General features: G+C 51.7%; 1 protein-coding gene and 1 long non-coding RNA gene across 5 annotated transcripts in view; both read left to right on the plus strand.

Moving 5' to 3' along the window:
• The first annotated feature begins 2,834 nt into the window (after positions 1-2,834).
• Positions 2,835-26,381, plus strand: part of SAMD11 (sterile alpha motif domain containing 11) — an 89,598-nt gene continuing 66,051 nt past the window's right edge. Inside the window, exons 1-3 of one of the 4 annotated variants that reach the window (XM_085080232.1) lie at positions 2,835-3,121; positions 3,646-4,454; positions 5,708-5,799. In XM_085080232.1, coding sequence (XP_084936358.1) covers positions 3,108-3,121; positions 3,646-4,454; positions 5,708-5,799 — 915 coding nt within the window. In that variant the 5' untranslated portion in view covers positions 2,835-3,107. Of the gene's footprint in view, positions 3,122-3,538; positions 4,455-5,707; positions 5,800-26,381 lie in introns of those variants that run through there. The other 3 variants (XM_085080235.1, XM_085080233.1, XM_085080234.1) reach the window with 3 other exon arrangements.
• LOC146428194 (uncharacterized) lies at positions 5,806-6,474 on the plus strand. Its single transcript, XR_014856164.1, has 2 exons — positions 5,806-5,981; positions 6,075-6,474. It is a non-coding gene; the product is annotated as an uncharacterized LOC146428194 (long non-coding RNA).

Raw genomic sequence — 26,381 nt, forward strand, 5'->3', positions numbered from 1 at the left:
GGAATCTGTTCAGGATTCCTGCAGGGACAGGAGATCTGGATGGAATCTGTTCAGGATTCCTGCACAGACAGGAGCTCTGGATGGAATCTGTGCTGGATCCTGCAGGGACAGGAGTTCTGGATGGAATCTGTGCTGGATTCCTGCAGGGACAGGAGCTCTGGATGGAATCTGTGCTGGATCCTGCAGGGAGGAGAGCTCTGGATGGAATCTGTGCTGGATCCTGCAGGGACAGGAGCTCTGGATGGAATCTCTGCTGGATCCTGCAGGGACAGGAGCTCTGGATGGAATCTGTGCTGGATTCCTGCACAGACAGGAGCTCTGGATCCCTTTCTGAGCTCAGGCTGATCCTCTGACAGGTAACTGGGTTCCTCTCTCCTCCCAGCCTCAACCTGTCTTTCCTGTAAAGAGGCAGGGCTTGTGTCTGCAATGAGGTTTTAAAACAGCTCAAAGGATCTTTGATCTCAGTTAGAAACTCAGAGAGTACTGAAACCCATGTAAATAACAAGTTACATTTAGGAAATTTTCCCTTTTCTTTATGGGTTGAATAGTGGAGGAATATCCAGGATAAGTAATTTGTCCATTAAATTGGTGATAGAATGTGGAGGAAAATCTTTCTCTCTTAAGTTTCAGACCTGTGCTTGAAGCATTATCTCCACTTGGAAAGCACTTCAATCCGATGGGATGTATCCCAGAGGTGGAGAACTGAATGTTGAAAAATGATCACTATTTACTCTGTTTGCCATGGCAGTGCCTCTGTGAGCAAATTAAGAATCATGCTTTCACTTTGCACCCTGGAAACACAACAAAAAAACACAGAGATTTCTGCCCCCAGAGCTGGAAACCTGTTCCAATTCCTCCGTGTGGAGTTTGCAGAGCTACCTGGCTCTCCCTCCAACCACATGTGCAGGGATTTGCCTAGTGCTCTCTGATCTGCTCTCCAGTGGTGAATCTGTTTACACTAATCCCAAAAGCTCTGCTATTAAAGAGACTGGAGCTGAACAACTCCAGACTCTGCTGCTGAACTCACACATCCAGACAGAGCTCTTGCTCTTCATTACTGGGAGAGCTCGTTAGTGACCTGCAAGAGGCTGCTGGGATCTGTCTCAGGCTGTGCCTCTTGCAGCCCCAAACTTCACTGGGTTCTGCCAGAATGTCTTCTCAGAGTCAGAAAGGTTCCTGGAGCATCAAAGCCACTCTGGTCCTGCTCTCCTGTGACCTCTTCTGGAGGAAACACGGGGACTTCCTCTGGAGAAGGCTGTGGCCAAGCTACCCCTGCACTTGGAGGTGGAGTTGCCATCAGGAATGGCTGTGAAAGAAGGAAGGTTTGAGAAAAAATGGCCACTGTAAAACATGAGAGAAATCAGACCCATGAAGCCAAGCTCTAAGGAGGACAGAGTCAGGGGAAGCCTGAAGGAGATCTCAGGGCTCTGCAGAGCCCAGTGCAGTTGGATGTGGCAGGAATGAAGGTTCCTGGGAGATGGGTGAGCCCTTCTGACCACACAGCCTCTCCTTGCCCTCATCCAGAATCCTCTGGCTGCCACAGAAATGTCTGTGTCTCCCATAGCCTCTTCCAAGCATTTTCTTTGGTTCATTAGGTGATAATAGAAAGTGATTTTTCCCCTGTCATCTTGAGCAATCAGAAGCATTAAGAATAAGAGCCTAAGCCTGAAAGCCTAAATGAGAGGGTTTGATGGGTATGTGGATCTGCCTCCTTCATTAGAGCCAGAGGCAAAGATGGATCCCAGAACTGGAGTTCCTTGATAATAAAATGGGCAAGAAACAAGGATCATGGTCAGGTAGTGTCCAGAGAAAACAGAGAAGTGGCAGGGGCAGTTATTGCTCAGAAATTACCCTGCCAGCTCTGCCAGGGGCTGTTGTCACCAGCAAATCCACTTCTCACTGTCTGGAAGGCAAGTTCAACCTGCCACCACCTCGTCCTGAGACACAGCTTGGGACAAAGCTGAGAACTTTGTGCTGTTCTGGGAGCTGTGAGCCAGAGTTACACACAACTCTCACTCTTCTGCCACCTGGTAAAGACTCGTGGGACACATTTCTTGTCCTGTCTTTAGGGGGATAATTGATTTTTATTTCCGTCCTCAGTATTCTTCCTGCCCAGTCAGCCCCACTTCAGCATCCAAAGGCAGGGAGCTCCATCTTGTTGATGTGACACATCCCTGGAAGGACCCCACAGCTTCATTCTGGGCCACGTTGTGCTTCACACGACCCTCGTGCCATGTCTGCCCCAGCTTGTGACAGGAAACAGATGTACCCTGTGTCCCCTCAGCCTGCTCCCTGTACCCCGTGTCCCCTAACCCTGCTCCCTGTACCCCGTGTCCCCTAACCCTGCTCCATGTTCCCCGTGTCCCCTGACCCTGCTCCATGTTCCCCGTGTCCCCTAACCCTGCTCCCTGTACCCTGTGTCCCCTAAGCCTTGCTCCATGTTCCCCGTGTCCCCTAACCCTGCTCCCTGTACCCCGTGTCCCCTAAGCCTTGCTCCATGTTCCCCGTGTCCCCTGACCCTGCTCCCTGTTCCCCGTGTCCCCTAACCCTGCTCCATGTTCCCCGTGTCCCCTGACCCTGCTCCCTGTACCCCGTGTCCCCTCAGCCTTGCTCCATGTTCCCCGTGTCCCCTGACCCTGCTCCCTGTACCCCGTGTCCCCTCAGCCTTCTCCATCCATCCCACATGGCAAAGGGATATCTTCCCCGAGGAAAGCGAGAGCGGCAGGGATGCTGCCCGGGGGAGCCCCGGGGGTGCGGAGGGAGCTCGGCCGTGTCCCCGCGGGGCTGGGCAGCCCGTGTCCCCGCGGTCCCTGCCGGGCTGGCGGCTCCCGGCGCTGTCCCCGGCGCTGTCCCCGCCGTCCGTCGCTCACCCCCTCGCCGCCGCCGGCGCGGCGCTTCGCAGCGCCTCCGCTGTTTAAATGGGCCAAGTTAGAGAAGCGGCGGCGGCGGCGGCGGAGGGAAATCTTGTTTGGTCAGAGTCTCCGAAGTGTGCGGTGACTCTGAGCACAGATCAATACGTGTCTGTCCCGGCTCGGGGGGCCCAGCCCGGCCCGGCGCGGCGTTCGGGGGCTGCGGGGAGCGCAGAGCTGGCGGGGATGGCACTGTAGATGTCTGTGTGTCTGTGCGTGTGTAGATAGATTTATATTTTTATATATATATGTGTGTGCAGAGGGATACGGAACGTAACACCGCGTTTCTTAAAATTTCGTGCACGAGTGGGAATTAAAAGCCAGCTGGCGGGGATCATAAAGGCTTCGGCGGGAGCGGGGCGAGTCCGCGGCGCGCAGGTGAAGGTGGGCGGCCCCGGGGAAAGTTCGCCGCCGCCCGGGTGTCTGGAGCCCCGCGGGCAGAGCGGGCAGAGCGGCACCGACCGGGGCTCCATCCTCCCGGCGGGCGCCGGCGGGGCGGGGAGGGGTCGCGGAGCGGCGGCGGGGGCGCAGCGTTTAATTTTAATTATTGCATATAAATAAATAAACCAGGTGTCAGTTTAAAGGAAGCAGGGGGGCAGGGTGAAAGGGGGGCTGGGTGGGCGGCGGGGAACCCTCCAGCCTGGCGAGAAGGTGGGTTGATCTAGGGGAATCAATAAGCTTTCTTTTTTTTTTTTTTTTTTTTTTTTTTTTTAAACCAAAATAATGTCTACGGCAGCAGAGACCTCTCCGAGATGTCAGGTATTAGTCCGGAGGGGCAGATCTGCGAGGCACACAGCGGCTCCCGGGTCTACGGTACATTAGGCTCTCCGTGGGAGAGGGATCCCAGCGAGCTCTGCTGGGGAGCCAGCCCAGGAGATTTGTTGGGCTGCTCCGGGGGATACCAGCCACCTCCGGCACCCGAGCGCCAAAGGTGCCTGTGCTGCTGCTGCTGCTGCTGCTGGCGCATTTCAGCCAAACTCCAGCCAGAGCGAGGGCAAGTTCAAGCGGAGACATTAGAGCCACTGTGCTTTGGAGAGACGAGGGCGCACGGGGAGCGCGGCGGCACCATGCCTGCTATCAAGAAGGAGCGACTTGACAGGGAAGAGATGGCCCTGGCAGCTTTTAACCAGCCCATGGAAACCTTACCTGACTACCTCGCGCCTCTGGCCGCCGCTGCCATTCCGGTGGTCACCCCGCACCCGCCGGCTTACGACCAGATCTTTGCCCACCGCGCGTACCTGGGCTTCCACGAGACCCACCACCCCCACCCGCACCACCCGCACCACCCCCACCACCTCCCCGAGGACCTGATGCTGGAGAGGTTTTCCTCCATCCCGGATTTCCAGCCCTTCTTTGACAACGGAGAGCCTTGCATCGAGGTGGAGTGCGGGGAGAACAAGGCGCTGCTCTACATCAATAAGTTGTGCCAAGGGAGCAAAGGACCCTCCATCCGGTACCGGGGAGAGTGGCTCACCCCCAACGAGTTCCAGTTTGTCAGCGGCAGAGAGACGGCCAAGGACTGGAAGCGCAGCATCAGGCACAAAGGTAAAGGCGCCGCCGGGGTCCCCGCGCCGCCCCGCTCCTCCTCAGCATCCTCCCTCTCGCCCCCGTGCTCGGGCAGCGGCGGCCGAGGGGAGCTCAGCGCCTCTCCCGGGGACAGCCGAGCCCCGATCCCTGCGGCCGCGCCCCCCGCCCCGCACCCCCGGCCCCCCTCTGCCCGATCCCCGCGCCCCGGTACCGCCGAAGTTTGCCGAGCGATTTGGGAACGGTTGCTTTTGGGGAGGGTTTTTGGGTGGGGGGGATCGGGGGGTCTCCTCTCCGCCGGAGAGAAGTTTCATTTGGCGCGGGCGGAGGTTTGAACACCGGGCGGGTCTCGGGGTTCGAGCTGCGGGGCTCGGCGCCGCTCCGCGCCCCCGGGGTGGTCACCCTGCCGCCCCTGCGAGCCGCCGGCGGTGGCGGTGGCGGTGGCGGTGGCGGTGGCGGAGCCGGCGCCGCGGGGAGCGGCAGTGCAGCCGGGCCAGGCACCGGCGGGGCGGCGGGCGGGGCGGAGGGGGTGTTCCCCTCGCAGCTGGGTGGTGCGGGACCTCCGCGGCGCCGGCGGCTGCTGACGGGCGCCTGCCCTGCCTCCCTCCCCTCCCCGCCCGAGCCGGCGCCGCAGTCGCGGCTCCGCGGCGGAGCTGCTGCTGCGGGCGGCAGGTGGAGAGCGGAGCGGCGGGGCCGGGGGGAGCGGCGGGGGCGGGCAGAGCCCAGCCCGAGCGGCGCCTAATGAGCTGAGAGCCGGAGGTGGCAGCCCGGGGGGCTGAGGAGCGATTAGGAGGTGACTGACACCTCGCCGCGGTTATTGATCGCCGGCGCGCGGGGGCAGCGCCGCGGGGCCGCGCTAATTGTCGCCGCTCGGCGCGTCGCGCCCGCCGCTTTGATTAGCGCGCTCCCGCCGCCTTGGGGAGCGCTCGGCTCCTCCGGGTGAGTCGGGAGGAGCAGCGGGAGCGCCCGGGGGTTGTGCCCGCTGCGGGGGCAGCGCGGGGCTGCGGCAGCGAGGCGGGCAGGGCTGCCGGGCTGCTCCCCTCTCCCCTCTCCTCTCCTCCCTGCCTCCCTGCCTCTCGGGGACCTGCGGGGGAGAAAGTTGGCTGCAGGGGCAGGCGGGGATGGTGCTGCTAGGCAGGCGAGGGGAGGGCTGTTTATAGGGAAGCAGACGCGTGCCTCCCCCTCCCCCTTCCCCTTCCCTAAATACTTTCCTTTTATAAACGCGCTGATTCTTTTTTCTTCTTCTTCTGCTTTTTCTTCTCCTCTGCATATAGGGAAAAGTTTGAAGACTCTTATGTCCAAAGGAATCTTACAGGTACATCCTCCAATCTGTGATTGCCCTGGGTGTCGAATTTCGTCTCCAGTGGTAAGATTATTGTTAAACTATGTGCTTTAGTTAAGACATCTTCCCTCTCCTCTGCCTCCTTCCCTTAAAAAAAAAAAAAAAAAAATTCCCTTTGCTTCTGTGATCACGGAGCTGTGATCTCCGAGGGTCACCGAGGCTGCCAGAGCCCTGCCTGCGCTGTGAGGGTTCCAGCAGTCTGAGAGGTGAGCAGGAGAGGAGCTTGGAAGCAGAGCAGACGGGAAGAGCAGTGGTTGACCTAAAGGACGCAGCGCTCAGTGTGATTTTTTGGCTTTCAGGGGGAGCTGTGTGTGCGCAGAGGCAAATCATTGAGAAGCCTCTTCGGTATTCCCACCCCTTCGTTTCTGTGTATTGTGCAGAGGTGTGAAAATGGCTAAATAAAGCGAAAGGGAAATGTAACTTCAGCCACGTGTTAGAACAGCCACAGTTTACAAACCGTCGGTGAATTCGGTTAGGTGAACTTCATGAGGAACAACTCATCTTAAATGCTTGAAACCTGAACGTCATTCATGGCATAGATCAGTTATGGCTTTTGTAGATCTTTTTTCCCCCAACTTTTGAGTCCTTTGCGTATTCTGCTGTCTTACTTTTATTCTGAGCCTTTCGAAATCTCTCATCAACCTTTTCGTGGAAAAGATGTTGATGCTATAAATAAAAGGTTACTGAAATCATAGTGAAGCAAGGCCTTAAACCAGTTCATCGTGTGTAAAAATAACCATAAAGTACAATAACATCTAACTGGGAGGGCAGAGCTGTTGGTTTGGGGAATTAAAGCAGCTCTTGGTCTGCAAGAACAACAATGACTAAAAACATTGCCAGTAGCACTGTGAAAACAGAGACAGCTGGAGGTTTACGTACTTTTATCCACTGGAAATCAACCATTTTTGGTTTTGTTGCTTCCCTGGGATCGAGTGGAGATCTGTGTTCACATGGAGTGTCTTTGTGGTTCAGAATGACCGAGCTGGCAGTTCCAACCCTCCTGCATGGTGTCTGTGCATGTCTGCTTGTGTTACCAACATCCCCATTGCCATGGCAAGGAGCTCAGAGCAACAACCAACAGCTCCATACATTCATGGGAAGATGTGTTTTGCCTGTGTTGGTGGCAGCAGCCACCCCAGGGCAGTGCTGCCCATCCCTGCCTGGCACTGGAAACCAGCTGGGCTGAAATCTTGCTCTTCTGAGTTCCTCCAGTGTGTGGGGCAAGGTGGGATGTGGTGTCATCAGCTTTCTCCAGCTGGGAGTTTTGCTGTGCTTTGGTTGCCAACGGTGTGGATCAGAGCCAAGGATCTGCCAGTGACAGGGATGTGCTGCCCTTGTGGGGACGTTGGGAAGTGCCTGGCCAGGTGACCTTGTCTGCTGGTCATTTTCTGGGTTAGCAGTGGCCAGAAGGTCATAATAATGCACTTTTGTAGCAGCAGCAGCATTTTCAGGAGTTGTGCAGGGTAGGTGCATTTCCAGATGGGCAGACAGCTCTGCATGAAACCAGTGTCTGGTACTGAATTTCAGGCTTTTAGAACTGAATTTGGGAAGCACAGAGGGAGGAAAAAGAGGTTGGTGCAGTTTTGGGAAAGGAGAAATAAATCTCTCTGGTCTTGTCTCCCACTGCTTCCCCAGCTGGGAAAGGGGTTTGGATGTCAGAATTTGCATAGCCAGCCCAGACCCCAGTGAGGACTTGTGTCAGAACTCTGTTTCTCAATGCTCCTGCACTTTCTGTGCTGTAATCAGGGCATGTCTCTGACCCAAGGACAGTTCCACATTTTGAACCTGAAGTGTTCTGGTCGTGCTTTGTGGTAGCTACAGGCACTGCACATTCAAAACAGTCACAGGAGGAGGATTGGGAATCAGGCATGGGTTATCTTTCCCCATTTAGTGATCACCCATTTAGGTGAGACCGCTGAGATCCAAGGGCTGATTCTCCTTCAGAGCAGAAATGTTTGGTTTTTGATGCTGTAGATGGGTAGAGGCTGGCAATGCCTGCTCCTTGTGTGGAGATGGGGAGCTGACCCTGGCTGCAGCCGCTCCGAAATCAGTCCCTGGACAGCGGGAACAGGCCAGGAGAGCTCCAGCACCGCCTTTGGAAGGGACAGGGCAGCTGCCCGCAGAGCATCTCTGCCCGTCTGCTCACTGCCGGCAGCACAGGCAGCGCTCCCAGCGCTCAGCCTGGCTCTCCCTTCGGGAAAGGTGACATGCAGCGTGTCCCCTGCCAGCCCCGTCCAGCCAGGCGGCTTTGAGCGGCAGCGGCGGCGGCTGGGAGCTCCTGCCGGATCCCTCCGGCGGTCGGGGGGAGAGAGGAGGGGTCGGTCTGGAGAGGAAATTGCGGCGAGCCGCAGCCCCCGGGCTGGCAGCGCCGCCGGGCCGGGCTGAGCTCTCCCCGCTCCCCGCCGGGCTCCGAGCCCCGACCCCCCCGCGCCCCCCGCCCGCCGCTGGCGCCGCGTCCCCCGCCCGCGGCCCGCCGCTCGGCGCCCACCCCCCGCCGCCCGTCGCAGCTCGTTTGCTGCAGCTGCAGACGCGGCCGGCGCCGAGCCCCGCTCCGCCACCGACCGCCGGTTTCCTGCGCCGCTCGGCCGGGCGGGGGGAGCTGCCCCGCCGGCGCCTCTCCCCCGGGCCGCCCCCGCGCCGGCGTCCGTCCGTCCGGCCTCCCATCCATCCATCCATCCATCCATCCATCCATCCATCCATCCATCCGTCCATCCATCCATCCATCCATCCGAGGGGTCCCTCCGGGTCCCCCCGCGCCGCGCGGGGTGCAGGGCGGATCCCGGGATGGGCAGCGCGGGGTGCGGAGCTCCTCCATCCCCGCGGGGATGCGGGAAGGGCTGAGCTGGCCTTGCGGTCATAGCCACGGGCAAGCAGGGTTTGCCCCTGGGCTTTGTGCCCTCGCGGGGGTTGTGGCGAGCTGGAGGAGGGAAATGGCAAAGCTCTCAATCCCTGCAGGTTCGGGAAGCACAGGATGCTGAGCCTTCCCAGGGTGAGGTGCCAGATGTGAGCAGGGCTCTTGCCCAGGTTTGTACCGGTCAGCCTGGGGAGGCACAGTTCAGCTTGTGTGGAGCCCTGGATGGATTCCAGTCTGTTCCAGTGGAACTCATTCCCTCCAGGGTTCCCCCTGCCCCATTGAACTTCCTCTGTGCTCCAAGTACCCCCTTGTGCATCCTCCCCATCTCTGCTTTCAGAAAGTGGCAGTGGGCTTTGGCAGCCAGAGGGAGGGAGAACAGCTCTAAAATCCTTACTGATGAACGAAAATGCCTTAGATGTGTGAAGTCCAGCATCACATGTCCAGGATAGCAGTGGAAGGACATTCCTTACGAGACACTTGATTGTTTCCCTGATCAGACAGTGTGACCCTGGCTGTGTTTTCCATTCTCACAGTGCTGCCTCTGACGGGGAGTTAGGACTGGAGGTTGGCTGCTCCTCATCCTCTTCTCCCATTGTTTCCTGGACAGGGTGTTTGAAAGGTGGTCCTTGTTGGGGTTTGGTGTTTGGGCACAGGTAAAGAAGGAAAGGCTGTTTCCCCCAAAGCTGTTGTGACATGTTGTGACATTCAACCAAACCAAACCAAACCAAAACGAGCAATAAATCACATTTAGATCTTGCCCTGTCTCCCCCATCCCATGCCGAGGCACAGGGTGGTTGTGCATGGCTGAGGCACTGACAATGGGAATTCATTTGCTGACTGGGGTTGTGTTTTGCTCGTGGTTTGATTTATATGAGATTCCTTTCATTTGCTGCTTTTCGCTTTTCGTCATCAGGGTTGTTGTTTTCCTTTGCTGCCCTGAGGTTCAGGCGTCACTCCAAGACTGTCAGGGATGGAAAGAGGAACTATCTGCTAACTTCAGTAATGCCAGCAACGAGCAAAATCTGTTCTTCAGCCCTGGGGTTTCTGAGCATTCTCCTGTTTAGGCTGCAGGGGTGGAAGGCAGCTCCGTGTCACCCCCAGGGGGTGGCTCTGTGTCACTCAGGGTGTTTGGCTCTGGCTGCAGCTCCTCTCTGGCCTTCCCTGGTGTTCCCCTGGCTGCTCCACAGTTTCCCTGCAGGGCCAGGAGCAGAGCAGCACCTGGGCCAGGAAGGGAGGTCCTTGGGCTACTGAGTGTGGTGGGATCTCAGTTCAGAGGCTTCACCAAAAGGGGAATCTCCCAGCTGGGCACGAGTCTGCCAGGAGAGCTTTGTATGGAAAGAGGACTTTGCCTGCTGGAGAATTCCCTTGGCTGGCTGCAGAGGCAGGATTAGTCCTGAAATTTCACTGTTAACTGACTAGATGAGATTTAGGTTCCTCTCTGAGCTGCTGTGGGCGTAGGGCAGGGAGCTGGGGAATGCTGGGCTTTCTGTGCAGGGGACTGTTTTCATAACTTTGCCTTGGTGTCCCTCGGGGCTGCCTTATGAATGTGGAAAAAACCCCTCTGTAAAGCAGACTTGTAAACCTCCAAATCCCCCCAAGGTCTTTGGCACAGTCTGTTGATTTTTATTTGTGGTTTCATGCTGATTTGGCTTGTTGCTTTTAATCCAGCACATTTTAGTTCAGGTTAGTGTTTGTTGGAGGTTTTGGAGTTGGCTGGGCTTCTTCTGTTTGTTTGTGGGGTTTTATTTTTTGGTTCTGTTTTGGTTTTTTGTGCACTTGGCCCAGGTGGGTTTCAGCCTGTGTGTCGCACTGCAGACTTGCAAGTTCAACTGGAATTCTTAACAGAAGTTTATTCAAAATCAGTCAGATTTCAGCTTAATGGAGGAACTGGAGATAAGGTGTGTCCTGGTCTGGAGTGAGACTCACAGAGCTCCTCCAGGGCTGGCCAGGGTGCTGAGTTTGGGTCCAGCTTGCAGGAATTCCTGCCCTGAGGGAACCTCTGTGCTGCTGCTTTCACAGAAAGCTCCCTAAAATCCTCTGCTTTGGGGTCCCAGAGTGCTTCCCAAAGGGGCTTTTCCGGGAAAAACAGCTGGAAATGGGAATCAGAGAGAAATGGGAATCAGAGAGAGAAATGGGAGTCTGAAATGTGCTGAGCATTGGAAGTTATTCCTGATGGTCCAAACTGTGCTCCAAGCAGGACAGGGAGGGTTGGAGGGTGGGAGCTGCACCAAGAAAAGGAGCAGTTATTGTTCTGCACAGAGGCAAAACAAACCCAGATCAATGGCGCTGAGAGTGCCAGCACAATGCTGAAGGATTTAATTTTGTGGATTATTAAATACCCTCTGGAAAGGAAAATATTAATTGGATTGCAGCCTTGTGAGTGAGCAGCAGAGATGTAGAAGCAGCTGTGGCTTTGGAAAATAATTTTATCTTACAGGGGCTTTAAGGAGCTCCAGGGGGGAGCTTTGCCCTCGTGCTGTGGAGAACATTTCTGCTCTTCAGGGAGCAGGGAGGACACAGTGCAGGCAGGAGGGCAGAGGAGGATCTGTGTGTGAGGTCAGTGTTTGTGCACACCAGGCCAGTCCAACCCTCCTGGAAGAGAGGGAAGGAAAATCTGTGCTGTGGCTGGAGTGTGTGAGGGGCTGTGCCTGGAGAGAGCAGATTCTCTCCTGGGATGCTCTGAAGGCTCCAAGGGGATTTCCTTACCCCGCAGACGTTGGGTTGATTCCCTGGGAATGTCTCTGCTGTAGGGAGAAGCAGCTCCTGAGCCCTCAGCCCTTCTGGGGATGAGTTTGACCCAGGAAATCAGAGCTGCAGTCTGGGGATCACTGCTGGAATTCTGCTCTGAGGGAAAGCAAGCAAAGGCTGGGAGGAAAGACAGACAAATAAATGTAGAGAAGCAGGGAAGCAACATCACCTCGTTAGCGCCGCGCCAAGGGCAGCGTAAAGGTGACACAGGAGGAGTAATTCTGCTGTCAGAGTTATTTAGAGATGTCATTAAAGTGCTCAGGGCTGGCTGTGGTGCTGCAGGGCACAGACACCTGGGTTTAATTGGCGCTGCTCTGTGGCCAAACTCGCTGGCCTCCCCCAAAGGCAGCAGGGCTCGTGTGGAGCCTGGTGTGGCAAAGTGACCAGGGCAGCCAGGAGCCAAAGGGCAACCTGGGATGGGAATGAGCTCCCTGAGAAACTTTGGTGATTTAAAACTATTTAGAACTCTCAACCAAGGCTGCAGGGATGATGAATTTTGCTTGTCCTGCTTCAGTAACAGGATGGGAGAGCAGAGAGGAGATTCCTGTTGGAAACCCACTGGAGATGCTCAGGGCTTGGTTGGTGAGGCTTGGAGCAGCCTGGGCTGGTGGGAGATCTCTGCCCATGGCAGGGGCTGGAAAAGGAGCTCTTCAAGGTTCCTTTCAGTCCAGACCAGTCTGGGATTTTATGATTAGTCCTGGACTTTGGAAGAGAGATCCACTCAGTTTTTATTTAATTATTGCTTGGCCAAAATATTATGCTTGCAAAATCACATTCTTTGCTGTATATTTTTTCTTCTTTTTTTTTTTTATCTTGTTTGTTTGTTTCTGTGGGTTTTGTTTGTTTGTTTTTCCTTCCCCCTTCCACATGGTCTTGCCCTGGTTCTCCTATCCCCAGTCTGCTGCCTTTACCTGGAGAATGTCCTTCTCAGGAGTTCTGGTTTGCCATCGATGCCCTCTGCCCTCCCTTCCTCCTCCTCTATTGCAAATCATCACCTTCCCTTCCTCAGCTGAAGCATCCTCACCATTCCAGGGCTGCTTTTCCCTGTCAGGACCTCCTCACCTTCCTCGCTGCTGGCAGATGTCACTGGAGAACTCATTACTGAGCCCTCTGTCCCAAACTCGTGTTTTCCAGCTGAGGGCAAGACAAACTACCCTGAAAAGTGAGTTAATGCTGCAGGCATCAGGTGCAGCTCTGTAAATAAAGCAGAGCACTCTGCTGTGCAGGGAAGGTGCTCTGCACACCTCCTGTGCTGCTGGGCAGAGCATTTCCCTTCTGCTGTTTTTGGCTCTCACTGGAGCAAACCCAGGGAGAGCAGAGAGGAAATGACACATCCCCAGGGTCAGAGATAGAGACTGATCAGGGATTTTCTTGTAACAGCGTCTGAGGATGAGGAAGGATGAATGGAGGGAATTCCCAAGCACTGGAAGGTTCTTGCTCATTTATTTTGCCTCTAGTCCGTGGGAAAATTGTAGTTTTTACTTTGTTTTGCACGTGGATACAAAGCCCCAGGATCTGGGAAGAGCAGCAAAAATTTGCCCTGTTCTTTGACTACCTGCAGAAAAACATTGCTGCACATCAAATCCCCCATTTCAGATGTCAGGAAACCTTCAGTCCCTTTGCAGAGCAGGTTCTTTAATCTCCATCCCCAGCTGGAGAGGAACCTGCAGCAGCATCCAGCAGGGCAGTGCAGGCAGTGTCACCCTGGGGGGACAGGATGTTGTCCCCGTGGCTGAGAATGAGAATTCCAGGGAACTGGGGACCAGGAAAACTCGAGAGCTCGTGGTGATGGAAGAGCCACTGGATGGAAATCACAGAATGTGAAATATTTCTGATGGCAGAACTGCAGCAAAGTGGTGTTTCCTTGCAGTTCAGTGCTGGGATTGCTTCGGGTGATTCCAAAAAAGCAGCTCTGGGATTTTAAACAACTTCAGTCCACTTGGGCCTCTCAGCTGCTTGGCAGGAAACTTCCCTGTTTCCTTTGAAGAGCCTGAATTCCCTGCCTGGAGCTGGCGTTTCTCAGAGCTCTGGGCTGGGCTAATTCAGAATTAGCAGTGAATTCCTGCTGCTCTGCCTGTGTGCCCCAGGAGCTGCAGAAACCCCAGAGCTCCATCCCTGCTGCATCCCGAGATGGAAACGCTGTGCCTGTGTTGCCAGGGCAACCAGAGATGGCCCTGAAGACAGGAAAGGGCAAACATTCCCTTCTGCTCCCGTCTGGAGCATCAGTGATTGAATGAGATTAGATGGAATTAGATAATCCTGAAATTCACAGCGATTTGACGCCAGACCTTTATTAAATAAGTAAAAGTACCAGGCCTTCTAACAAAAATGAATTCTTTTAGATCAATAACTTTCCCCACCGTTCTCACAGCTGTGATTCTTGAGATCTCTTTTTTCTGTGGCACGAGGTGAGCCACACCAACCTGCCTGTTTTAATTTCGTTTTTTTTTTTTCCTCTCCCAGAGGGGACTATGATATCAATTCCTCTTTTATTTTCCCCTTGTGACTCACCCACTTAACCCCAAAGTGCCCTTGCAGGGGAAGCACTGGGAGGTTCATCAGGGATGATTCAATCCCTGGGGTTTCCAGCAGTGGGGTCACTTTGTACACCATTAGTATTAAATATTATAATGTTTTAGGGTCAATCCCTGGGGTTTCCAGCAGTGGGGTCACTTTGTACACCATTAGTATTAAATATTATAATGTTTTAGGGTCAATCCCTGGGGTTTCCAGCAGTGGGGTCACTTTGTACACCATTAGTATTAAATACTATAATGTTTTAGGGTCAAAGAGAAAAAATGAAAATACACAAAAATACGGATGGCTGGGTGGGTTTTTGTTCTTTGTGTGTTCCATGCCCAAAACTCTTGGGATCTCATCCATGCCTGCAGTGGGATTGATAAGATCTTGTGCACTTCTAGAGTAAGTGTGGGTTAAACAGGAGTGCAGCACTGTGATCACAATCAGCCAAGATTTACATCAGTTCGACTCTGCTGACTTCTTTTTCATCTCCAGCCTGGCATCAGAGTGCTCTGTGCACCAGAGGAACCCAGCAGAGCATGGAGGATTTGGGGTGTTCTGCTCCTCAGGCAGCTCTGCTTCTTACCAAGCTGGGGTGGCTCTTTCAGAGCAGAGGGTTTGATTTATTTAGATTTATTTTATTTTTTTCCTGGTGCAGCTCCAAACGGCCCTGCTGAGGGTGTTGCAGGCACAGTGGGCAATTCATGGCCTCCCAGCTAAGGCTGCTCCTGGAAAGAGCTTTTAATTCTGAATTAAAATCTGATTCGTTTTCTAATCCCTGAATTAACAGTGTGATTTCTTAAAGCATCTTTGGCTTGGAATTCATGAGCTGCTCGTGCAGGTCTGTGGATCTGGGCTTGTTTGTATCAGCAGTGTGGATCTGCTTGTTTGGTTGTTTTTTTGGGTTTTTTTTTTTTTGAAGTTTCACCTTGCTGTGATGGATTTCTCTGGAATAAATTCAGTTCAGAGTAATTCTGTAAAGGTTGGGGAGCATTTCTGTCCCCTGGCTTGTGCAGAGGGCAAAAATCATCCTTGCTTTGGGAGGATTTGGTTGTGCCTTTGGTGTGTCTCTGTTGTCTTCAAATCACTGCAGAATCTGCAAAAAGTGAGTTTAAAGGATGTTTGAAATCATGTTTTCTCTCAGCTGCTGTGCTTCTCCTTCAGCTGGAAAACTTCCATCCTGAGAGTCATTTTGGTGTTTTGGTGAAACTCCTGCAACCCCCTGGACTGCTTTTCACGGTGAGCTCTGGAAAAAAGAGTGAAAATTCATGTTTTTCCCTAAGGAAATCCGTAAATGCAGCAAAGTGAGAGGGAGGGAAGGGCAGAGGAGGCTGGAAAAGGAGTGTGAGCAGTGAGTGTTCAGCTGATCTGCCCTGGGAGCAATCCCAGCACAGCAGGAGAGAGGGACATGCTGCTCTGTTTTGGGATCACGGAATTCTGGAATGGTTTGGGTTGGAAAGGACCTTAAAACCCATTTCACTCCACCCCCTGCCCAGGCAAGGACACCTTCCAGTGCTCCCAGGGGGTTTGGAGGATTCAGGAAGTCAGAATTCTCCCTTGCAGAGCTCTAATTCTACATTCAGAAAGTTGTGTGCTGTCAGAGCAAACACCTCGCAGAAATCCAAGCACTATTGTCTCAGCAAAAAAAAGATCTATTGGTTTAACATCTTTTCCATTAACAAGCTTTAATTTGCATAAATTATAGCACCCTCTGTTAATTTATTATTACTTGTTCGGTTTCCTCTATTTCATTATTTCTCCTGAGGGTTATAATATTAGTTGGATTATTCTGCTTAAGCTTTTTGAAATACAGTCACAGTGCTGTGTTTTCCCATTCACCTTGTATTTCCTCATTGTTCTGAGGCTCTTTACAAACCTGAGTGAAGTGTCTCAACACCTTCCCTGGATGAGTATTCTGAAAGTCTTTGAAAGTTACCCAAATTTGCTGATTTACACCTGGATTTAAACTTTGGAAGTTTAATTTCGGACAGCTAGTTCACTGCTGGAATGAAAAATATTTCATGTCCATGCCATGGCAGAGCTGGCTTCTTCTCCCAGTGCAGAAACAAAACATTGATTCAATATTTTAATTTCTTTCCTTATTTCTGATAGTTCTCTCACTGCCATCTGACAATGAGCTGAAACCACTGTTAGCTTCTATCCAGCCAGGCTGGATTTCTCCAGTGAGTGAAGGAATTATTGAAATTACACATGCAATTATTGGGGATTAAAATCATCCTGGTGGGTGGGGAAGCTCAGCCTTTCCCCTCGTGCTGTGCTGATGGAATATCCAACTGTCCTCAGTCTGTCCCTCCTGGGCATTTCCTGGTGTCTCCAGTGGGGTTTCTGTTCTGTTCAGAGCAGGTTTGATGGCTGAGCTCTGGGCAGGGATGGAGCTGTGCTCTCCTTCCATCCCCTGCTGCTCCTCCACCTCTGCTGTGGCTACTGAAAGCTGCTCTGGGCTCCCAGAAATGCCTCTGAGGTTCCCTGTGGCTGCTGGCTTCCCCAGCTCTGTGCTCTGCTTTGCTTCCCTCCTGATCCCCTCGAGCTCCCCTGTGACCCCAAATTGGAGGGTTTGGGTTGTCCAGATGTGATCCAGGTGTGTCCTGCCAGAGCTGCAGCTGCTGCCACCCTCAGGCTCGCTGTGACACTCTGAGGTGTCACTGAGGGCTGTGTGGCAGGAGGAGGGAGATGTGGGACAGCTGAACCCCAATTTTGATCCCAAACTCAATCCTGATTTGAATCCCAAGCTCAGTCCGAATCCCAAACTCAATTCCATCCCCATTCCCAATCCCAAATCCAACCCCAATCCCATTCCATTCTCATCCCGATCCCAAATCCAACCCCAATCCCATTCCCGACCCCAAATCCAATCCCAATCCCAATCCTCCCTGTCAGATCTCGAGGAGCTTTTCCAGTTCAGCCCGGCAGGTTTGGGATCAGAATTCCAGGAAGAATTCCAGGAGCAACTGCGGGAAATTCCCAGCGGTCAGTGAGGATTTGGGAATCCTAAACACCCTTTTGGGAAATCCTAAATACCGTTTTGGGAAATCCCAAATCCCCTTTTCTGGGATTCTGGGCTGGGAAATCCTAAATCCCAGCTTTGGGAAATCCTAAATATCCAGGATATTCCCAGCAGTCAGTGAGGATTTGGGAATCCTAAACACCCTTTTGGGAAATCCTAAATACCGTTTTGGGAAATCCTAAATACCATTTTGGGAAATCCTAAATAGCCATTTTGGGAAATCCTAAATCCCCTTTTCTGGGATTCTGGGCTGGGAAATCCTAAATCTCAGTTTTGGGAAATCCTAACTATCCATTTTGGGCTGCGAAATCCCAAATCCCAGTTTTGGGAAATCCCAAATCCCCGTTCAATAACACACCCCTCGAGCTCCTGTGCCCCCAGGAGCCTGCTGAGGCTGGCAGGGAGCAGAGAGAGCTCTCCTCCCCCCGAGCTGCCCTGCCCTGCCCTGCCCTGGCAGTGTTCAATCTGCTCTGTCCCTCCCCTGAGCCCAGCAGGTCCCAATCAATAGCAGCCTTGATCAGCAGATAATTCCACCTTGATCAGAGAATCTGATAATCAGGGATGGAGAGGAGGTGGGACATCCCTGATCCCAGGGAGCAGCCTGCAGTTCCAGGGGGGCTGTTTGGGGATTTTTGGGCTGCTCTTGCCGTGCAGGGTGACTTTGGGGGCTGCATTATTCAAAATATTCTCAATATTCTCTCTCCTTATCATAGCAGAAATGAGGTGATGATCACAGTGAAAATCAGACGTTGATCATAATGAAAATGAGGTGTTGATCATAGCAAAAATGAGGTTTTTTCTCAGCATTGAAGTGGCTCTAAACTTGGGCAGGATGAAGCCAGGGAGAGGAGAATCTGCATTTTTCACCATTCAGGAAAAAAGCTGGGAATGGAGTTCCCCCTGTGTCACAGTGCCACAAACAGATTTTATTCTTTTTTCCTTTTTATTGCTTTTGCCACCCCTGTCAGGCCCAGCTGTGCCACACAAATAGCCCAGTAAATCTGCTTGATATCAAGGTGAACTCTGATACATTTTGTTAATATCACATTCATTATTTGAATATTTAAATATGCACAGCACAGACAAAAACCACTATTTATCTTATGCTTATTTTATTTAATTACTGCAGATTTACAGAACACAAAGCTGTCATTGGCTTGCACATCCATGCAGTTAATTCAGAATACACTCAGAAATACCAAACTGCCTCTCTGGCCCATCCCTGTGCTCAACTCATGGATTCTCCACCCCGTGTGGGAATCATTCCAGGTGGAAAATCCGGGGAGGGAAATCCCTCAGCAGGCTGACCTGCAGCCTGGCTGGGTTAGCAGTGCAGAGAATTGAACCAAAGGTGTCTGGGAAGGAGAGGAAGGAGGGGAAAAGGTGGGAGATGAGGAGCTGCAGGTTCAGGTGAGCCCAAACTCTCCCTGTTTGGGATCTGCTGGGCTGGGCTGTGCCTGCAGCTGGCAGGGGGAAAAGGGATAAATCCAGCTGTGGGGAGAAAAGGGATAAATCCAGCTGTGGGGAGAAAAGGGGAATAAATCCAGCTGTGGGGAGAAAAGGGGAATAAATCCAGCTGTGAGGAGAAAAGGGATAAATCCAGTTGTGGCTCTGGGGAGGAGGCAGCAGGGGAGAGGAGAGGCAGCAGCTCAGAGCTGCTCTGCACATTGCTGCTGCCAAAAGCACTTTCACAGAATCCCAGAATCACCAGGTTGGAAGAGACCTCCAAGATCATCGAGTCCAACCTACATCCCAACACCTCAATTAACTAAACCATGGCACTGAGTTCAGTTTATCTCTTTTTAAATGTCTTTTTAAACACCTCCAGGGATGGTGATTCCACCACCTCCCCGGGTAGACCATTCCAGTATTTTATCACCCTTTCTGTAAAAATCCTTTTCCTAATATCCAACCTATATTTTCCTTGGTGCAACTTGAGACTGTGTGCTCTTGTCCAGGGGTGAGGAAGGCAATCCTGGCAGTGCCAGCACAGCAACCTGCCTGCACTTGGGGTTTGCTGGGGGATTCCTGCTACTCCTGAGCTCCTTGCCCTTCTCCCTGCCCTCCTGGGCTGGCTGAACACCCCCCTGGCAGCCCCAGGGAGAGCTGAACCTCCCCAGGGCTACACAAATTCCACCTAAATTCCACCTCGGCGGGCTTTGTGGAAGAACCCAGAATTATCATTTGTTTGACTTGTATTTCCAAATACTGCTCTTGCCTTTTGTTTACCTGCCCAGCTTCCTGTGTGGTTTCGGAGGGGATTTTGCTGCAGTTCCAGCTGGCAGCCAGTGTCCAAACAAAGCCTGTGCAGTGCCTGGTGTTGCTCTGCTCTGCCCGTGTTTGGGAATGGCTCACCTGCCTCAGCACAGCCAGATCAGCTCAGCCTCTGCAAAGGTCTGCGGGGATTTGCCCATCTGATCCCTATTTATTTTAATAGGGCATTTAGTGCTCAGAGCTCTCTCAGACCTGATCTCGTGTCTCCAGAACTGTCTGGTGTGCAGTTCTGACCCCAATTTGCTTTAACCCTTATTTTGGCTGTTCCTCCATCAGAATTTGGGTTTCAGTTGGGTTTTGCCTGCGCAGAGATTACACTGCAGCTGGAGGGATGTTGAGCTGTGCTCTGACATTTATATTTTCCTTTTGCTTTGAGCTGGAGTGAGGGAAATGCAGAGGAAGAGCTGAAATCCAGCTGGGAGAGGCTGCAGGCTGTGGTGGGGCTGTTAGCATTGGGAATCCCTGTGCCAATCCCATCCCATCCCATCCCATCCCATCCCATCCCATCCCATCCCATCCCATCCCATGGCAGCAGATCAGCTGGGCTGGGATCCCTGCTCCTTCCCTTTTCCTACAAACTGCTCCTGGGATGGGATCCTGGTGGGGATCATAGCAAAAATCAGGTGATAATAGCAAAAATTGGGTGATCATAGCAAAAATCAGGTGGTGATCGTAATGAGAATCAGGTGGTGATCATAACAATAATCAGGTGGTGATCCTAGCAGAAATTGGGTGGTGATCATAAAGAAAATGAGGTGGTGATCACAGTGAAAATCAGACGTTGATCATAATGAAAATGAGATTTGATCATAGCGAAAATCAGATGGTGATCATACTGAAAACGAGGTGGTGATCATAGCAAAAATGAGGTGGAGATCATAACAATAGTCAGGTGGTGATCATTGTGAAAATTGGGTGGTGATCATAGTGAGAATCAGACGTTGATCATAATGAAAATGAGGTTTGATCATGGCAAAAATGAGGTGGTGATCATAGCAAAATTCAGTTGGTGATCATAATGAAAATCAGGTGTTGATCCTAACGAAGATGAGGTGGTGATCATAACAATAATCAGGTGGTGATCACAGTGAAAATCAGACGTTGATGATAATGAAAATGAGATTTGATCATAGTGAAAATCAGATGGTGATCATAATGAAAACGAGGTGATGATCATGGCAAAAATGAGGTGGAGATCACAAAGAAAATCAGGTAGTGATCCTAGCAAAAATGAGGTGGTGATCCTAGCAGAAATCAGTTGGTGATCATAACGAAAATCAGGTGTTGATCATAATGAAAATCAGGTGTTCATACCAAAAATGAGGTGGTGATCCTAGCAGAACTCAGGTGGTGATGGTAACAATAATCAGGTGGTGATTATAGTGCAAATCAGGTGTTGATCACAGCAAAAACGAGTTCTCTCAGTATTGGAGTAGCTCTAAGCTTGAGCAGAGCTAGGGAGAAGAGAATCCCTGAATTTTCCACCTTTTCCCTGGGAAATGCAGGAAAGGCACTGGAATTAGCTGTACCCTGAGCTGGAGGTGGCAATTCCCAGAGCAGGATTTCTCTTTTCTCTCAGGTAGGTTTGCACATCACCTCCCAGCACACCTGCAGGGCAAACCAAGCCTGCAGACTGGGAGTGGTGGTTCCTGCAGGAGGAAGAGGTGCTGGGAAACAGGGAGGGATTTCACTTTCCCCTGCCCAGACTGCAGCAGGGTGACCCAGAGCTGCTTAGCTGAGCTCAAGAGGATCAGGAGCCTCCAGGAGTCTGTGGCTGCTGGAGCTGCAGGGGGGAATTAGGATTGGCAGAGTGTAATTGGTAAAGCTCGTGTTTGGCTGGGCTTTTTGTTTTAACAGGCCCAGAAAATCAGCGAGGAAATAAGAAATTAAAAAAAAAAATGTCTTTACTTTAAAATTTTTAATTTCTATAAAATTTAATTTCTTTAAAATTTAAAATTTCTATATTTTAATTTTTTTTTTTTTTTTAAATTTTAAAGCACACTGCTTTGCTGTCCAGTGTTGGAGGGGGAGGATTGCCACCTGTGGTCACAGAGCTCCCCTCCTCAGGAGGTTCACAAAGGCTCAGTTTTACCTGGATTTATCCAAGTAATTCACCCACCCAGGGGCTTTCCAGGCTCAGCTCAGTGTCGTTCCAGGATGGGAAGGAGCCTCAGCCTGGGGGGTTTGGCCATGCAGGAGAAACCCAAAGTGTTCCCAGCAAAACCTGTGGTTTCAGTTGGGTTTTTGCAGAGGTGCTGTGATTCCAGGCAGGGAATGGCAGCTGCAGAGTGACCAGCAGCAAATGGAGCAAGTTTGGGGTTAAAAATTGAAGGAAACCTGCAAGATTACTAATAATTGTGGCACAATTTTCTTGTTTTTGGGGTTTTTTTATATTCTCTTTGTGCTGATGTGTTGTGAATGGCAGGCTGAGGACTGGAGGGTTTGGGTGGAAGGAGCTGCTGGAATTCCTCAGGCTGGATGGTGAGCAGCTCTGCTCCTTGTCCCTCTGCTGTCCCTGTCCATGGTGTCAGAGCTGTCCCAGCCCGGCAGGGCTTTGCTTCCCTCCCTGGGGAAATCCAGCAGTGCCTGGCAGGGGAGAGACCATTTCCTGACAAAATGATTCACCTTTAAATCTTCCCCCATTTTACTCCAATTAACTTCAGTTCTGCTTTCACTCCCAAGTGAGGTTAGGTTTTTTCCACCCTCTCAGAAAACTCTTCCCTTTGGCATTGCTTTTTTGCTTTTTTTCCCTTCCAGCTTCTTGTTTTTCATCCTTTTGATGAATTATTTACCTCTCTTGTATTTTTTTTTTTGTATTCTCTTTGTGTTTCCCTTCAAAACATACAACTCCCAACACCCATCCCGTGCTCACTGGGAATCCACAGTGTGGGTTGGTCACTCATTCCCAGGGTTAGTTATAAATGCTAATAATACTATAAATACTAATTAGTATTTATAAATACTAATGCTGTAAATGGTGTGGTGTCACCTGGTGGTGCTGAGCCTGCTGGCTGTGTGCTCCTGGGAGGAGCTGGGATTTATCTTTGGGGTTTGTTGGTGTTGTTGTGAGGATTTGAGGGGTGAGGAGCTGGAGTTTAATCTTTGGGGTTTGTTGGTGTTCATAGTGTGAGGATCTTTGGGGTTTCCCTTTGGGGTTTATTGGTGTTCACAGTGTAAGGATCAGTGGGGTGAAGAGCTGGGCTTTCTCCTTTGGGGTTTATCTTTGGGGTTTGTTGGGGTACATGGTGTTAGGATCTCTGGGGTTTATCCATTGGGGTTTCCCTTTGGGGTTTGTTGGTGTTCACAGTGTAAGGATCAGTGGGAGGAGTTCAGTCCCAGTGCTTGCAGAACCCACCTGAGAGGTGTGGCTGAGGCCAGGCTGAGTCCCCTCAGGTGGGATTTACCTTCCTGCAGCTCTCAGCATCCCCTGGGCTGAGGACAGGTCAGTCCTTGGCCAGGAGCAAGGAAGGATCCCCAGCCAGGCAGGAATTTGGGGTTTTCCATCCTGACACTCCCAGCCTCTCCTTCCCTTCATCAATCCACTCTGAATGCAGCTCAGAGCACCAATCCCAGCTCCAAAGAGGCATGGCGAGCAGTTGTTCAAAATCAGTTAATTTTTTATTGGATTTGCAGTCAGACCTCACGGGCTGAAGGCACCCCAGGGCTGGGCTGGGCAGCTCTGCAGATAATTGACTTTTGCTCTGTGTCCATCTCAGTCAGGTTCACCTGAGGAACCTCCCTGGCTCTGTGTCTGTCCCTGGCAGGCTCAGCCAGCAGGAGGAATTAAATTAAATTAAATATCTCCCCTGTTAACTCTCTGCTCACCAATCCCACCAGCATTCCTCATCCCAGCTGCTTGCCCAGAATCCTCCCTGACTCTCCTCTTCCCCCCAAAATCACGGAATCCAGATGAAATCAAGGCCTTGCAGGATGTCCCCAAAGGTGGTGACAAGCTGGCCTTGCTGCCATCCCAGCTCTGTCCCCAACTCCTTCCCCTGCATTTGCTCAATCCCAGGACTCAATCTATTTAAAACCATTTATTCCCATTATTCTGTAGAATTCCTCAGCCTGGTGACAATGTTTGCTTCCAGCTGCCACCTCTCTGTGTGGTCAAAATAAAAAAAATAATAACAAAACCAACCCCAAAGCCTCCAGTTGTGCTCAGAGCCCCTTTTGCCATCCATCACCCAGGGGTCACAGAACTGCAGCTCCTATGCTCAGGTCTCAAAACCTGCAGGAAATCAGTCTTTGTTACACGTGAAATAAAGCAGTCTGCGGGGAAAATAACCATAAATGTTCATTATTTGTACAGGAAAATCAATTTGTAGGCCAATTGACCAAATAAAGTAATACAATTTGCTGGGAAATCCCCCAGGTGTGGCAGGCAAATCACGGAGCAGGGATGGAGGTTTGCATGGGGAATGTGGGGTGGGAGGGATGGGAAAAGGGGACAGAAGGGTTGGGAAAAGGAATCGAACTGCAGGGAAGGGTAGAGCCTGTTGGGATAGGAGCAGAATGAGAATTTGGGGAGAAATGCAGGAATCAAACTGCAGGGAAGGGTAGAGCCTGCTGGGAAAGGAGCAGAATGAGAATTTGGGGAGAAAGGCAACAATTCTGTTTGATCTCTGCCAGAGTTGCTCTTTGTGACAGAGAAGAGTTGCCAAAAAAAATATAAAGGAAAAAAGCCCCAAAGCCAAACCTGGGGCAGAAATTGCACCTTAGCCAGGGAAAAGCTGCAAGGGGCTGCTTGTCATTGCTGAGCAGTGGGACAGGAGGTGGTGACAGCCTGGACACCTCCTGCCTGTGCCCTCTGTGCTCCTGGAGCTTCTGCAGGGCTAGTGATGGCCCAGGGGACAGGGCAGGATTCTCCTGCAGGGCAGCCTGCCCTCTGCTAGGTGTTTACACTGATCACAGCCCGAGGTGAATGCAAGCCCTGCCCGTTATCCTGCAGGTCCCACTGCCGGCTGATTTCCCTAATTAAAGCCATCCCAGCAGGTTGGTTATTTGGAGAAGCAAAACCAAAATATCCCTGGCTTTCTGAACCTCCCCCTTTTCCTTTTCCCTATCTTTATTATCAATAAAAAAGGGAGAGAAAATTCTGTCTGGGCCTGAGGATTTCCTTCACATATGGAAGAGATTTAGGATTTTTGCTCTCCCAGCCCTGGCAGCTCACAAACCTCCCCTCTCAGCTCCCCCCAGCATTCCCAGCCTGCTCCCTGCATTTCCAGGTTTTCGGCTGTAGAAGGAATGCACACGTTGAGTTTTCCTGCAGATTTTTTTATCCAACAGTAATTATTTTTGAGAGCTGAATCACAGGCACGTGAATCATCCTGCGAGCAGCTTTGATATTTTTCTCTGAGTGAATTCTTTGGGTGTTTTCTGTGCCTTTGCCTGGTCCTGGCTGGGTTATCTCCAGGGATTGCACCTGCTGTCTGCTCAGCTCTGCTCCTGCTGGGTTTAGATATCCAGGTTGGGCTGGCAGTTGGTGTGGGCTGGCGAAAGCTTTGCTTTATTGGGAGTTTTTTCTTTTCCCGTGGAGCTTTTTTGCCTTTTTTCATCCCCTTCCCGTGGCTGGGATGAATTAAAGGCTCCCCAGGGATTCTCCCGGCCAGGACTCGTCCCTCCCTTCCCCTCTCGGTGTCACACCAGGCTGCTCAGCTCTCCTGACCTCCCTGCAGCTCCCAGGGCTGCAAACCTCCCAACCCTCCCTTCCTGCCTCTCCTCCTCCCCTCCTTCCAGCTGCAGCTCTCCCAGAGCTCTTATGCAACTCTGATTTTGGTATTCTTGGCTGGGAGGGTTTGGCTCCAGGGGAGAGCCAGGAGGGCTGGGATGGGTGGGGGGAGAAGGGATGGATTTTGTAACTCTGCTGACCTCGCTCAGCCACACTCAGAGGAATTTCCCCCAGCTCTGGGGAAGGGAAAAAAAAAATATTCCTCCTGTTCTCCGTCCTCCTGATGCTCCTTTCCTCACGCAGGATTATCAGGCTTGCAGACTTCTCCACTCCCAGAACCTGCTGCTCTTCCCAAATTCCTCCTTTATTTTTTTATTTAATTGCAGCTGCATCCCTGGGCTTGGGATAAAGTTAAATCCCTTAACTTTAAATAGTGTGCTGATTTTTCCCGGGGAAAGGAAGCTTCCCCATCTGTGATTTTTAAAAACAAAGCCATTCCCCACCCTGACAATGCTTTGAGAGGCAGAGAAAGCAATTAATGGTGCAAGAGAGAGGCAGGAGTGGGAGCTGAGCTGTCGGGGAATGGAGAATTTGGGCTCCAGCTGGAGCCAAAACCCACCAGAGAGCCTGGAGCAGTGCAGGGAGGGAGGAGAATCCTCAGCACCCAACCCTGCTGAGGCTTTGGAGGATGGCAGAGATGTTTGTGTTTCTGGGTGCATTAAAGGAGAGGAAAAAGGATGTTGTGCTCTCCACCTGAGGGTTGGGAGAGGAGAGTAAAACCAAGAGGTTCCCTGAGCTGAATCAGAGCTGGGAATCACCTTTAGCTCCTCTCAGGCATTCAGGGGTTGCTGGAGAATTCCATAATTCTGCATCCCCAGTGATTCTGGAGAGCATCTCCTCGCTGGGATGTGCTGGGAGTGCTTTGGGGATGTTTTTGTGCTCACAGCTCGGCTCAGAGCTCTCCCGGGTCAATGGCAAGAGAATTGATTTTACAGCAGGTTCTGGGCCAGGCTGCTGGCTACCTTTGTGCTTAATTTGAAAGTGATGTGTGTCTGCTGGTGGATTCCTCTAAACAGATTAGGGAAGTGCAATTGATTCCAAACTGGCTATGGGTGGATATAAAAGGCAGAATTGATTGGCTTGGTCTGTTTTAATTTTCTGGGAATGGAGGGATGTGGGAAATAAATAATAAATAAATAAATAAAAAGCCCCAAATCTGAGGGTGAAAATAGAAAGTGTCTGATCAGTGCTGTCCTCTTCAGGCTGGGAAGTCACAGCAGAGAGGGAGGTGGGATTGTTTTGAAGCAGGAATTTGCACCCCAATTCCTTTCATTGTTATGATAAATTGCAGCCTCAGAAAAATAGGAAGCTCTGGGTGGTAAATAAGGTTGACACAGAGTCCCAGCTTTCCAGCATGGAATCTGCAAATCCTGCTCTCCTTGTTTTTCCCTTCCTTGCCATCACTTTTCCCTTCCTGTGTCCTCCTGGCTGAGTTCTCTCCTGTTCCTGAGGTG

Source organism: Lichenostomus cassidix, chromosome 21 (genome assembly GCF_008360975.1).
Source record: "Lichenostomus cassidix isolate B80296 chromosome 21, HeHo_3.0, whole genome shotgun sequence".
Lineage (NCBI taxonomy): Eukaryota > Metazoa > Chordata > Aves > Passeriformes > Meliphagidae > Lichenostomus > Lichenostomus cassidix.